The sequence below is a fragment of the Stegodyphus dumicola genome, chromosome 10, assembly GCF_044657685.1.
Source record: "Stegodyphus dumicola isolate Sdum_Otavi_A_Nest chromosome 10, ASM4465768v1".
Lineage (NCBI taxonomy): Eukaryota > Metazoa > Arthropoda > Arachnida > Araneae > Eresidae > Stegodyphus > Stegodyphus dumicola.
The window spans coordinates 85,294,443-85,308,415 of record NC_140777.1 but is presented as its reverse complement, the minus strand read 5'-3'; the positions used below and the strand labels follow the sequence as shown (position 1 = coordinate 85,308,415).

Below are 13,973 nucleotides of genomic sequence, written 5' to 3'. Positions count from 1 at the left end.
GATACCTTAAATGAAATTAGCAACTTTGTTAGAAAATTAAGCTAAGTAAAATGAGGGCTTGGACGAAATCCCTTTTTCCCTCTCTCATTCTGAAACCCGGCTATGAGCAAAAGTGAGGTTTGGGGGTCTAGACGATTGGGAAAATTGGGGAAAGCGTCGACTTTTCCTCTCGCTTTAACCTCATCCCTAGTTTCACCTACCATACCTACAAGTTTTGGACTCTTCCAGCTTACAAAGGCAGCCGTTCCGAAAGTCTTCTGTTGTGGTTGTGGGCTTTCAACGAAATAGGTTGCAGAATTTTGATCAAGGCAGTTTACCTTGCGCCTGCAATTTGAAGCTTGTCTGTAGGAGATCCTGCGTTTACAAGCATCAGAGAAAATATTCGTAGAAAGAGTTTACCATGGTATATTTTATATATTACATTTTATTAGTAAAGTATATGTGTATGCGTAAAAACTGTGACTGTTGATTGCAGTTTACAAATGTGTGATTTGCTGTTTTATATTTATTGCGAAATATGTTAGATTTATTTAATCAGTTAATTAATTTAAAATTTATTAGCCCGATTAATTTTATTTATTATTTTTTAAATTAGAAATTTTAATCATCAATCGTGATATAAATTTGCAATGAAAGAACATTCATTTCTTAATTTGTTGTCAGTTTTCAATGAAATAGGTTGCGGAATTTTGATCGAGGCAGTTTACCTTATGCCTGCAATTTAAAGCTTGTCTGTAGCAGATCCTGTCTTACTAGGTGAGGACATTGTTACATTGGTTGAACCAAAAAGCAGATTTTATTATCGGGTACCTGAGTGCCAGAAACCTCGAGCTTCTAAACTATAACCGTATCTCAGTGACAAATTTACTTACTACAAAAAATTTAAATTGGAGAGGGCTGTGTGATCACCGAGGCAAGCGGCAGCACGATCGCTGCGCTCCGTAAAAAAGTGAAAATTTTTCCTTTCCTCTTGGTGATTATCAATTAAATTTCTTTGAAGAATGTTTATTTTTCCCCTACAAAACCTATATCATTCCAATGAATTTCGGCTCCGATGTTGACGAGAATAAAACAGCGGACAATGTAAGGATATACTCCAAAAGCCTGGAATTTTAAGATAAGTACTTTTCTTTCATCTAAACTAAATCAAATTTCTATAAATAAGTGCCTTTAAATCAATAAATCTTAATTTTTCATCAGTTTAAAGCATTAAAAAATACTTGAAATTGCCATTGCTTGTGGCTTCCTTTGTGTATCAACTCGAAACAGACGCCAGCGTTATCAGTTCACGTCTGTCAACACTTACAAAGCCCTTAAGGAATCTCGAGAGAGGGAAAATTTGGGGATGAGAGGGATAATTTGGGCATCGCGCTATTTCCCTCCCGGATCTTCTGGATTCTCTTTTCTTTCTAGATCGCTTGAATATAGTTTCGCCTTTAAATAATATTATACCTCACCGATTTTTTCTTATACTGTTCTTTGCTATCTGTTAAATGTCCATATGTAAGGGATGGTTTATTCTTCACCGCCTTAAATGAATTTTTAGAACTATGAGCTTATATAAATAACAGTGTGCCTCATTGTGTTATATTAACATTATTTAACTAGTAATAAATTATGATAGTAAAATAATTAATCTTGTAATAAATTATGATAGTTAAATTAATAAATACTGTTTAATTTGTGTTTTTAATACATATACTCAGTAATTTACACACACACACACATATATATATTTTTAAATGTTATTTATTTATTTATTTATTTATTTATTTTTTTTGGGTGTATGCGGTTGTGGTCTTGTATTGTATATGGTTCTATGTTGTTAGTCTGCTGCTGCTTTTTGAAAAATGTATGAAAATGTTGAGAATGAAAGTAGCATAAGTTACTTTGGTTAAATTAATATATACTTTTGTTTGATGACCTTTGTTGATATCTCAGGATGCAAGCGTACATATTACTTTATATTCCATGCTAAATACCTTGATAAGAAGCATTTTAACACCGTCAATATTTGTTTTTTCCCCAGTAACACATCTATTCACCATTACCAAACACACTCACTAAACAAACACACCTGTGAGACACTATTTATTGTAAATGAAGACAGTTTCTTCTCCTTTTAACTACACTCATGGACACAATCGTATTTTAGGATATTTTCTACTTCTTTTCCTTTTCTTTCTATAGGCCCCCCCCCTTTTTTTTTTTTTTCCTCTATTATTTTTGGGCCATTTATTTTAAATTTTATTTTGTCCCATCTTTTCTTCCTGGCCTTTTGAACTCGTACAAGATGTACGAAGTTCCTTTTTACTCTCCTCAAATACGAAATTGCCCCTCTTTCTATATACCTTTCCTTCGCACCTATGCTTGATTTTTCGCCCATCGGTGCAGAAAGACTTAGCGGGTGCAAAACAAGACATCTGTCTACTTTGTCTGTCTGTCTAAAATTTAAATTGGTTAGCTGTTCACTATCAACACGAGAAATCCTAAAGAGGCCCTGACACGGAATATTCAGATAAGTAACATTCTGTTCTCTATACAATATCTGTTTCTCTATCACTAGAGTGCCATTAGATTTCTTTATTTATTATTTTCATAAGATTCTAGCATTATACAATAGTTGTTAATAGTAGCAGGTCATGTGGTTCTTTTCTTCGTAATTATTCCGTAGAGACGCCACATTCCTTATCAGTATTATCAGTAGTCCGTTCTTATCAGCAACTCACACCCTTCGGGCCCCCCCCCCTTTTCGTGTTTAGGAATTTATTGAGAGGAAAAAATGGATTGACCATCGATGAGTAGAGATAGTGATTTTTGTAACTAAGATCCCCGACTTTTTTTTTTTTTTTTTTTTTTTTTTCAGGTCTTAAACTTAGAATTATGAGCAAATAAAAATACAGTGTGACGGAATTTGTTAAACTTGTACTATAATAAATTACAACGGTTAAATTAATAAATTAATTTTATATTTAACTAATATTTAAGAAAAATAAACTGAATAATAACTGTATAATTTATTTTTGCTGAAATGCTCTCACACTGTGTATGGATTTATGATTTTGTCAATTACTGTTTCTATGAAATATACATGAAATTTTTGGGAACGGTAATATTTAATGTTACTTTAGTTAAAATATTATGTACATCTTTGTGATGATATATGTCTATTCTAGTTAGGTCTCAAGATAAGGGCATACACATTACCATGTAGGAATTCATTCATTTATTTATTTATTTTTTAACTTAGCTAAAGTTTGCTTCTTAAAGAGACGAATTTTTGCAGATGAACTCCTTAACTACATTCATGGACACAATCGTATTTTTAGGGTATTTTCTACTTCTTTTCCTTTTCTTTCTATAGGCCCCATTTTTTTTCCTCTATTATTTTTTGGGCCATTTATTTTAAATTTTATTTTGTCCCATCTTTTCTTTCTGGCCTTTTGTACTCGTACAAAATGTACGAAGTTCCTTTTTACTCTCCTCTGAAATACGAAATTACCCCTCTTTCTATATACCTTTCCTTCGCACGTATACTTGATTTTTCGCCCATCGGTGCAAAAAAACTTAGCGGGTGCAAAACAAGACATCTGTCTACTTTGTTTGTCTGTCTGTCAAATTTAAATTTTTTAACTAATCAGAGAAAGAAATTCAGAGTTTTCTTTGAAGGCATTTTGCAACTGAAACAAGAATGCTTTTAAAAAAGTTAAGAGAGCGATTTTCAACTTTTTTAAAACAGTTTACAGTAAATCCCTGCCAAATAGTTTTTTAAATTGGAATTTGGAACGTCAAATAGTTTTTTCGCTGCAAGTTTTAAATTTCGACTCCTTTTTCATTTACTGTTAATTGTCTTACTTATAGCATATATACCAATGAGAGCTTATAGAAACATTTCGTTTTCTCTGATAACACAAATATATGACATAACTGAAGAACCATCTATCTCAAATTCACCTTCATATATCTCTGTAGATTTGCGGATTTTTCCCTTTCCAAATCCCGTTAACTGTAGATTTGCGGGCTTAAGTTCAGGGAAATGCCTGTTTTAAAGTACATCTCGGATTAACGTTACTTGACTAGCGGTATCTATTGAAAAATCAATTTCCAAATTATCTAAATTAACAGTTTTATGCATTTCTTTCTGATAAGTCTGAGAAAGTGGAGTTACAGTTTTAGGATCTTGGATTAAAACCATCCAAAGGGCGATAAGCCAGAAGGGCTATTCATTTCGTTTTGGCATTTTGCTTTTATTCACTTTTCAAACTGTTGCCACCAAACATTAAAGCCCTGTATTATATTTAAAGAAATTAAATAATGAAGAATCTGCATACATGTATCTATGTTTCTCGCACTGTGATAAAACAACGGTGCCTAGAGCCATCAAATTTTGAAAAAAAGTAATCTGCCACAGAATATGGGTATCTGGAAGCCTTAATTTGGAATTTGTTTTATTACCTATTTCTGTAACCTAACGATAAATGGAAACAGTCAAAAGGTTTTGAAGCATATAACATCTCAACCGTTAGAGATTTTTTTTTTTTTTTTTTTTTTTTTGCATGGACATAACTTTTCCTTTTATCCAAGAGTAAATTGTCTTACGTTACTTTTTTATTACTTTTGACATGTAAATCTACGTAGTGTTTTTATTTTAATTAAATTTACTTTATTAAATGTAAAGTTTGCATGGTCCTCTGGTTATATATTATATTTTATCAGACATTAAAGCATTTTTGATTAAAAAACTCAACGATTTCAAAACGAGGAATGGCAACACTGTTCGGGGAAAATACATTTTTATCTCCAGCGCGCGAGACTGTGTATCGGAGCTTCTAAAGATATGTTCATTTTAAAATAGTTTTGCGATATTGCTGCTGAATTTAGTTTAATGATTTAAGTTCGAAGAACATGGTATTTATTAAATAAAGGTAATACACAAAACGTTGAAAAAAAGCCCCTTTGGGCGTAATGTAAACTCTGAAAGTTTTTAGAATATTTTTTAGGTAATGTTTTGGATTAAATCATGGCTTTGTGTCCAAATAAATTACATTTAGAACAGTTAAGTCTTTTATTCTGAGTGTTATATGATTTCGATTTACAACCTACACTTTCCCAGTTGTAACAACTTGGTTCTTTACTCTTACTAGGTGCATTATTTTGTGTGTCACTACTTGGACCAAAACCAGTTTAAGTGTAAGTAATCGCCGTTTAAGTGTATCAAAGCAAAATGCTAAAACGAAATTCTGGGATAAAGCCCTGTAGGCTTAAAAAAAAAAAAAAAAAAAAAAAAAAAAAAAAAAAAACCTGAAGGCTTTCAGTTATTAAATTACTTCCAATGGAACTTTTTTTAATCTTTTGTGTGCTACCTTTATTTATTAAATGTTCTTTGCACTTAAACCATAAAATTCAATTCAGTAGCAATATCGCAAAATAATTTTAAAACGAACATATCTTTAGGATTTCCGATACACAATCTCGGCGCTGGAGATAATTTTTTTTTCCCCCCGTAGAGTTTTGCCATTGCTTGTTTTGAAATCGTTGAGTTTGTTAATAAAAAATTTGTTGAAGTGTTACAAAATATGAAATCGATAGTAAAACAAATTTCAAATTCAGCTTTAATATCGTTATTAATCTCTCGTGCATTTGAAATAGATGAATAATAAATAATTATTGGCAATATTGAAACACAGGGCTGGAGAGCCGCATGCATTTTCTCGCACGAAGCATGTAATTAATTTTTAAAAATAACTATGTATACTTTTTTTTTTCTCGTTTGTATGTCGCCATTTTTTGAGTGTAAAATAAAAGTAATTGCTGTGTTCCATCATTGGATTTTACTTCAAATTGTTCAAAAAGTATCACAGACCCATATTCTATGGAAGATTACGTTATTCAAATTTTGATGGCTCTAGGTACCGTTGTTTTACACAATGCGAGAAACATACATACATTCATGCAGATTCTTCATTACTTTATTTTTTTTAAAATATAATACAGGGTAATAACATTTGGTGGCAAGAATTTGAAAAGTGAAACTGCTTATCGTGAACCGACGCAAAATGCCAAAACGAAATTAATAGTCCTTCTGGGCAAATTGCCTCTTTGGACTAAAAATGGTGTTTGGTGTATTTAATTACGGCAAAGCACACTAGGGCTATCTGCTTAAGAGGAGGGATGCCTTCGTGGAGGACTTTCTAAGTGAAACTGGCTCGTATAGAATTACACATGGGGAAAACCACGAAAACGCTCATGCAGCCAGCCCGTTCGCGGGTTTCGAACCTCGGACCGAACTACCAGTGTTCAGCGACTTTATTGTCGGCTGCTTGTGGGCCTACGGACTAAAGATGGAAAAATTATGTTATCTCCCTTTCTACTTGGCCGATTGACGAAATTCAACTTGAGTTTTCTATGTCGCGACTTAGGATATATATTAGATTTATATATAAAATTGATCTCATATAGGTATTTTGACACAAAATCGGACTTTTTCTGAAAGGACTTGCCAATTTTTTTTCCATATTTGGATTGTATAACTCAAATTATTCTAAAATGCCAAGTTTTGCAAAAATCGATCGAATAGTTTTTAAAAATGTATCTCTCATAATTTTAGCTCCTCAATGTTATTGGATTTCGTATATATTTGTTAATCTCTCTTTTTTTTTTCAATTAAACTTATTTGAGTCTTCCTTTCACATTTTGAAATTTAGGTCCATTCCAAATAAAATTCGCCCATTTTAGATGATTTATTTTAAAATAATTTTTATAAATTTTTGAAAAAAAATTTTAATTATAATCTATAAAATTTTCAACATCATCTTAAAATAGATGTATTTCTAGGCGCACCTGCCAAAAATTTGTTTTTTATTCAAAATTTTCTAAGATATACATGAATTTACATATTGGCGAGTTTTGAAATTTGGCATATTTGTTATAAGCGATCATAACGCCAAATGTGATTTACGCTCTCTTTTAAAATTAATTGTAATAGTATTTATTTATAATTATTTGTAAGTATGAAAGATGATTGTCTTTTTCTCGCTCGTCTGCAATAAAAGAAACGAAAGGAGAATAGGTTGCTATAAATTAAGAAGTTCGCCAAGGGAATTATTCTTGGCGCAAACTTCAAAAAATGCGCCAAGATAAATTTTTGAATTTCTCCGAACCAAATTTTACAAAATTTAATATTTAGTCATAATTTGAGTTGTAGAACCGAAATATGGAAAAAAATAGTTATGTCGTTTCAGAAAAAGTCCGGTTTTGTGTCAAAATACCAACGGGAGGTATAGAACTGTCCCCCCCCCCAATTTTTTTGTGCACCTTTGCAAAGAATATATATTGCCATATTCTTTGCCTCTTGTCTTCATAAAACCCGTTTCGACGTAAAAAATAATCGCAACAGCAGTACCATGCATAATACTGTTTAATCTTTCTGTGCATTATGAAACTTCCCGAATTCTTGTTTAACTTTCGAGTCATTTTCTGGCTTATCGATAAAATTCGTTGTTCAATTCTTAAAAATCCCCTCTTTGATTTTAATTCTTGCTGAATATCAGCCTATTATGGCAGTGTGGTTTGACATATATCCCCCAAACTAAAAGCGAATGGAAATTTCTCGTCAGGGAATATGAATCGTTTCTTTTGGAAAAGGAAATAAATTAATTTTAATAGTTAATCTTAATTTGACATTAATTTCAAATTTGATTTTCGATGTGCAAAAAAGAATCTGTAGAGCTTCTTCATTTAGTAGACTGTTGAACCTTTTCATGTTAACTAACGGCATCAGTTTTTCAACGCTTTCAAAATTTTAATTTTAGTTCTTTCATGTTTCATTATTATTTTCCTTGACAGGTTACATTTTTTTTCTCCTTACTCTACTCATTGCTATCCATATCAGATTGTTCCGCTCTTATGTCTGACAGTTCTCGAAACTGATTTCGAAATTTTCACCATTATAAGGTTGCTTTCCTGTCCAATTTTAAAATTTATATTTTCTTTAGTAAATTAGCCTTTTAGTCATTCAATAAAAAAAAAAGCTGATACCACGTGACTCCCTTGTACGGCCTATTAAATTACACACATATTTTTGCTGCATTGCATTTAAGTTTATTTCCTCGAATTTCATTAGAGATATATTTCTGATTCAATTAAATCAGTTCTCAGTTCGCCAGGCAAAAATATATTCATTAAAAATTGAAGGCTATAGAAAAACATAAAACACGAATTACAGTTAAAACAATTAAAAGAAATCAATTTTTACAATTAAAATTAGAGTTTCTACCCAAACACAATCGCTGAGCGGGCAAGAAGGCAGATTTTTCGGGGCACAAAATTGAGAGTTTACGTTTATGTTCTACTCGGAAAAAAGATACTGAAGGTTCAAAAACTGACTTTATTCACTTTTCTGCTAAGTTTCAAATGTAAATAAATATGATTGTTCTATTAGAGTCAGTTGCACTTAAACAACTTTTATATTATATATAATGCTACAACTATTGCATGCAGATTAACTAAAGGCATAAAGACATTAACTGGAACATAAGAACAATGTACTTCAACTCCTTTGAAAGTAAAAAATATACAATTTACGAACATAAAAGAATAAAAAAAACTGACCCCGCCGAGCCGATTAACAGATTGGGTTTTATATATACGTATATACACTTTTGGGGCTACCGATAGTAACCAAAAAGGAAGGTACACAATTGCATGTTATAGCAGTCTTATATACGAAATTTCAACTTTCTGAGGCTACTCGGTTTTGAGTTATGCGAGATACATGCATACATACGTACGTACAGACGTCTCGACAAAAATCTCTTTTGAATCCATTTTAGAATCCCTTTTGGGGAAAAGTCCTTTATTCTGTCCTTACGTACAGATGTCAAACAAAAAGATCGTTAAATTGCATTCGATAGCGATCAAAATGGATATTCTCTTTGAAATGTAATAACCAAAAGTTTTCCCGATAACAATACTTCCTTTACTTCTTACAAGAAAGTAACAAAAGTGGGGTACTTATCTATAAACTTTTGCGTCATGTGCATTAGAAATAGCCTTTTATCAGATAAATGTGGACACATTTTACTGAAACATTTGTAACATGTCTTTTTGTCTGCATCTACGAGTTATCACCTATGCCTACTGTGCATTAAATGTTCTGTCGGCTAAATGTCTTGTTGTCTAAATGTCCGCGTCGACTAAATATCCCTATATCACGTGTATACTTGATCTTATTAGGAAAAAAAATCTGATGTGTACACCACATGACTTCCTTGTACGGAATATTAAATTATACGCATTTTTTCTTGCATTTCATTTAAACTTATTGGATTGAATTAAATCTACTTCGCCGACAGCGCATAAACCACAAAAGAATAAATGCATTCTTTAAAATTCACTCTAGTATTTGTTTACCATAGCGACACTCTGGCGCTAGGTTTACTTATCAGTATTATATTTCGTTCATATTATAATTCAGAATGCACAAAATTTATATCATTTAAAGAATTATCCAATCGTTGCCACATGTTCTATTCAAATACTATAATAAAGCTAGAACGATGTATAAAAGAAATTAAGCAAACTAAACAAAAAAGAAACACTTTTTCACAGACGATCGAGTATTTTCTCATTCAATTAATTGATTTCTCACTTCGCGACAAGGCAAAAATACATAAAAACTCAAAATATCTATATTAAAAATCACGAAGTAAATCTCAAACACTTATTTCCTCGAAAAAATTCCAGGAAGGATTAAGTATGATTTAATTGGCAATAATAAATGAAAGCGTTATCTTTGTTGTTGCGATGCTAAGTTTCTCTAGATTGGCAACAAATCCATTAGTCTGCTGTTTCAAATGTAAACAATCAATAGCCGCCATAAAAAAAAAACAGGCTTAGCGGCACTTAAACAACTTTAAAATTGTTGATAATTCTAAAAATATTTCATATAGATTTACTAAAGGCATAAAAACCTGAACCGGAAGATAAAAACAACATAATTCAATCACTTTTAAAGCAAAAAATGTACAATTTACAAACATATACGAGTAAAGAAACTGTGATCACTGAGTCGGGTAACAGAGTGGATACATATATAAATATATTTATATACGTTTGGTGCGGCCGATTGCAACCAAAATACGAGGTGCACATCTACATGTTATAGCAGTCCTATATACAAAATTTCAACGTTCTGAGGCTACTCGTTTTTGAGTTATGCGAGATACGTACGTACATACTTTCGAACAGACGCCACGAAAAATTCTCTATAGAATTCATTTTAAAGCAGTTTTATAATTTTTTTTGGAGGAAACGAGTCTTTTATTCTGTCCTTACGTACAGATATCCCGCAAAAACATCGTTAAATTGCATTCGAAAGCGGTCAAAATGGATATTTTCGTTAAAATATGCTGCCTGAAACTTTTCTCGATTACAATACTTCCTTTTTACTTCGTACAAGGAAGTAACAAAACCGAGCTGGGCGTTCCACTCGTGTTAAGTGTAAGCCAATAAATTACCTGAATTTTTTTTTTTTTTTTTTGAGATCTCAGAAAATGTTTCATTACTACATGACTTCAAACTAGTGCATTAGTAAATTAAATACTGCTACGATTTTTGTATTTAGATAGCTGATGTTAGTAGAATTATAATTAAAAATGTTATTTTTCCCCTGCAATGCAGCGCGAGACGAGTTTTAATCCTTTGATGGTTATGAACGAGTTCAGCTCGCTCGAATCGTGCTTCATAATGCTCGCAAACGAGTTCCGCTCGGGACCAAGATTTTGACCGAAATGGTTAGTAACGAGCACTACTCACGTAGTGAAATTTTCCCCCAATGCGCGCTGACGAGCTGACTTCGTTCGCCATTATTATTCTGCACTGATTGTGTTTCAAACCAATGCTACTCGCGAAATTTAGTTAGTTTTACTGTCTACAGATGGCAGTACGAGTTCCATGAATTTCTTTGCATAATGAAGGTGGATTTTTTTTTTTTTACCTTGTTCATTTTATACGTATTTTGGCGCGGTTTTTAGGGTGTTTGTACAGTAAAATGGCTCAAAAGCGAAAGTTAGATAGGTATGATGATGATTATGATTGTGATACAGAAAGCTTATCAAGTTTTGAATCTGATGAAGACTTTGTTCACAGTATTTCAACCTCAGAAGACGATTCAAGCGATGAGGAAGATTTTTCGAGTGTTCGACAGTGGTGTATAATTGATTCAAGTTCTCACGCTCCTAGCCGATTTAGTTTTACTGGTGATGTAGGCATGAAAGCTTGCGTGACAAATATTTCTGAAATTCTCTATTAGAAAGAACCTACTAGACGATGTGTGGTATGTCGGAGCAAAAATGATGCTAATCGAATAAGAATTCGCCGTGAAACACGTACGTATTGCAAAGACTGTAATGCCCCATTATGTGCAATTCCATGTTTTAAAGTATATCACACACAAAAAGATTTTTAGGTAATTACTGTATTTATACTGTGCTTCATAAAGTTTTACATTAGTTGTATTTATTTAGTTCTTTCAATTTAATATTTGTCTTATATTTATAATTAACTATTATTATTTATATAATTGGTTATAATCATTTATAATTTACTGTTTAATAATTATTTTCAAGTACGTAAAAACTGTTATTTATGTACTACAAATACTTTAAGAAATTTTTAAAACGCGCGAGGCGAGCTATCTACGGCATCGCCAGAGAAAGGTGACATTTTCGGAAGAACGGCGGGGGAAAACAGCTGCCACTTTCGACTACTGTTTACTCCTAATGCTGCGCGAATTAAGTAAACGGAAGCTGCTCATTTCCATAACCGTCAAAGGGTTTAAGAGAAAGCTATGCCGGAAAAGTAAAAAGACTGGGGCACGTACATTTAACATTGAATAAAAGTTTATCACGGTAATTTATATTTAATTTGAATATATGTTATTGACTACTATGTTAGCTGTAACCGTAATTCTACTCTTTTGCTTTCCAGAAATCTCGTGAAGCAAAGAAATTGCCTTCTCGCGGCCGATTAAAAGCTAAAAAAAGCCAAAGAGAGAAACATCTCCGTTCAGCGGGAACTCAGATATATGAATTAGCCCTCTCTTTAGATTTTCTTTTCTCTTTACATTGTATTGTATTCTAACTTTTTTTAGTAGTTTGAAGTATAACTACTGATTCTACTGCGTGATATTGCGAACACTTGTACAAATATCTCTAAGACAAATTCCAGCGTTCTCTTATATTTGTTTTAATCAGAATAAATTTTATTAACCTTTTTATCGGACTTGTATATTCAATCTTATACGAACCCATACGTACGCAACAATACATTATTATTAGCGATATGTTCATTAATATGTGTGAAATATCAAATTTAATTTTGAAGCTTCATAAAAGAAATACGGGTTCTAAGATAAACTGTGTCCTTATGCATGCATAGCGATGCGGTTGCTCATTTTATTTTGTTCAAAATTCAAGGAATTTTGTAGGTCTCTCTACCAAAAAAGATTATTTTTCGGTTAATATAGTATATGGACATTTTTTTAAAACCTATTTCTTTGCAGGATACAAAAGCTCTTCGTTTGGCTGTCCTGAAAGCTGCGATTGGTGAGACGGAATCTATTAAATGCTATTTAAAACAGGGCTCCTACGCGGATTATATATTTCCTTCGGTGAAACATGGTCGTGTTCGACCACCTGCTCTGCATCTCTCTTCTGGATTGAATTTTTTAATGCGAGGTAATTTTAGCTGATTCGAACATAGTTCAGAGTGTTTAATTAACTATGAAATTAAAAGATTAATTTAATTAATTAAAAGATTAACTGAATTAATTGGTTAATTATGATTGTAAACTATTGAAATGAAAAGTATATTTGTTGTTTAAGCTAATATTAGTAGTTGATTAACGCAAAATTTTGATTTTTTTTTAAATCGAATGTCGGGCAGTTGCCTTATCTTCAGCAATGGCCACTCCTAAGGCCAGAGGTGGTCGCCATGCAGGTAAATGAAGTAAGAGGAGAGAATTAATTTTGTTTCTGCGATTCCTTTTTCCGCGTTTTTAAAAATTATTCCTGTTCCCGCGAATTTGGAGAGCACAGTTCATGGAGGTAAGAAAGGAAGGAGTGGCCAACCGGCACTTGAAGTGAAGCACTGCTTGGAAGCTTCGGTCACCAGATGGGGTGTTCTTTGTTTACATTCAGAAGCTCGAACCGGCACTTGAAGTGAAGCACTGCTTGGAAGCTTCGGTCACCAGATGGGGTGTTCTTTGTTTACATTCAGAAGCTCGAACCGGCACTTGAAGTGAAGCACTGCTTGGAAGCTTCGGTCACCAGATGGGGTGTTCTTTGTTTACATTCAGAAGCTCGCTTGACAGTGTTCTGATAGTATTTCGATACACGACAGTTCCATACAAATCGAAAAGGGGACACTTTTGCATGAAAGAAACAGTCATAGTGTGATGGATTTGTGACATTTACGCAAAAATCACATCTTGGTTATTTTTCGATAATTAACAACAACGATTTTGATTATGAATTTGTTTTATAAAATTCTAAGCTGTTGAACTACAAAAATATAGATTTTAACAAAAATGTTATGCTTAAAGAATGAAAAATACCTTACGGTACCTTTAAAATTGTATATGTCTTTCGATACCCTTGATAGAGTATTCGCTACTTTTATTTTATGTTCCAAATGCCAAAATGTTTTAAATAAAATAATTTTTTTATTCACATCCATATATTATTGTAACATGTACCTTTAAAAATTTTTTAGAGGAGAGGCTTTACTGCTGTTCATTTTAAACTCACCGTTTTGATTTTACATATCTGAAAAATAATCACTTTGGGCTTACACGTTTTATTTATTTGGGTTAATTCAAAATAAAATCCTTATTTTATTCCTTTTCAGAAATGTTCAGAGAAAGTTAAGTACTATTTAAAGTATTTCGCTAATTTCTAATAATTCTCTAATTT

General features: G+C 32.3%; 1 protein-coding gene across 1 annotated transcript in view; it reads left to right on the top strand.

Annotated features, from left to right (window-relative positions):
• Positions 1-268: 268 nt before the first annotated feature.
• The window catches only part of LOC118199280 (uncharacterized), a 40,310-nt gene continuing 26,605 nt past the window's right edge, over positions 269-13,973 (top strand). Inside the window, exons 1-2 of the mRNA XM_035371095.1 lie at positions 269-403; positions 12,563-12,737. Of these exons, the coding sequence (XP_035226986.1) occupies positions 401-403; positions 12,563-12,737 (178 nt within the window). The 5' untranslated portion in view covers positions 269-400. The remainder of the gene's footprint in view (positions 404-12,562; positions 12,738-13,973) is intronic.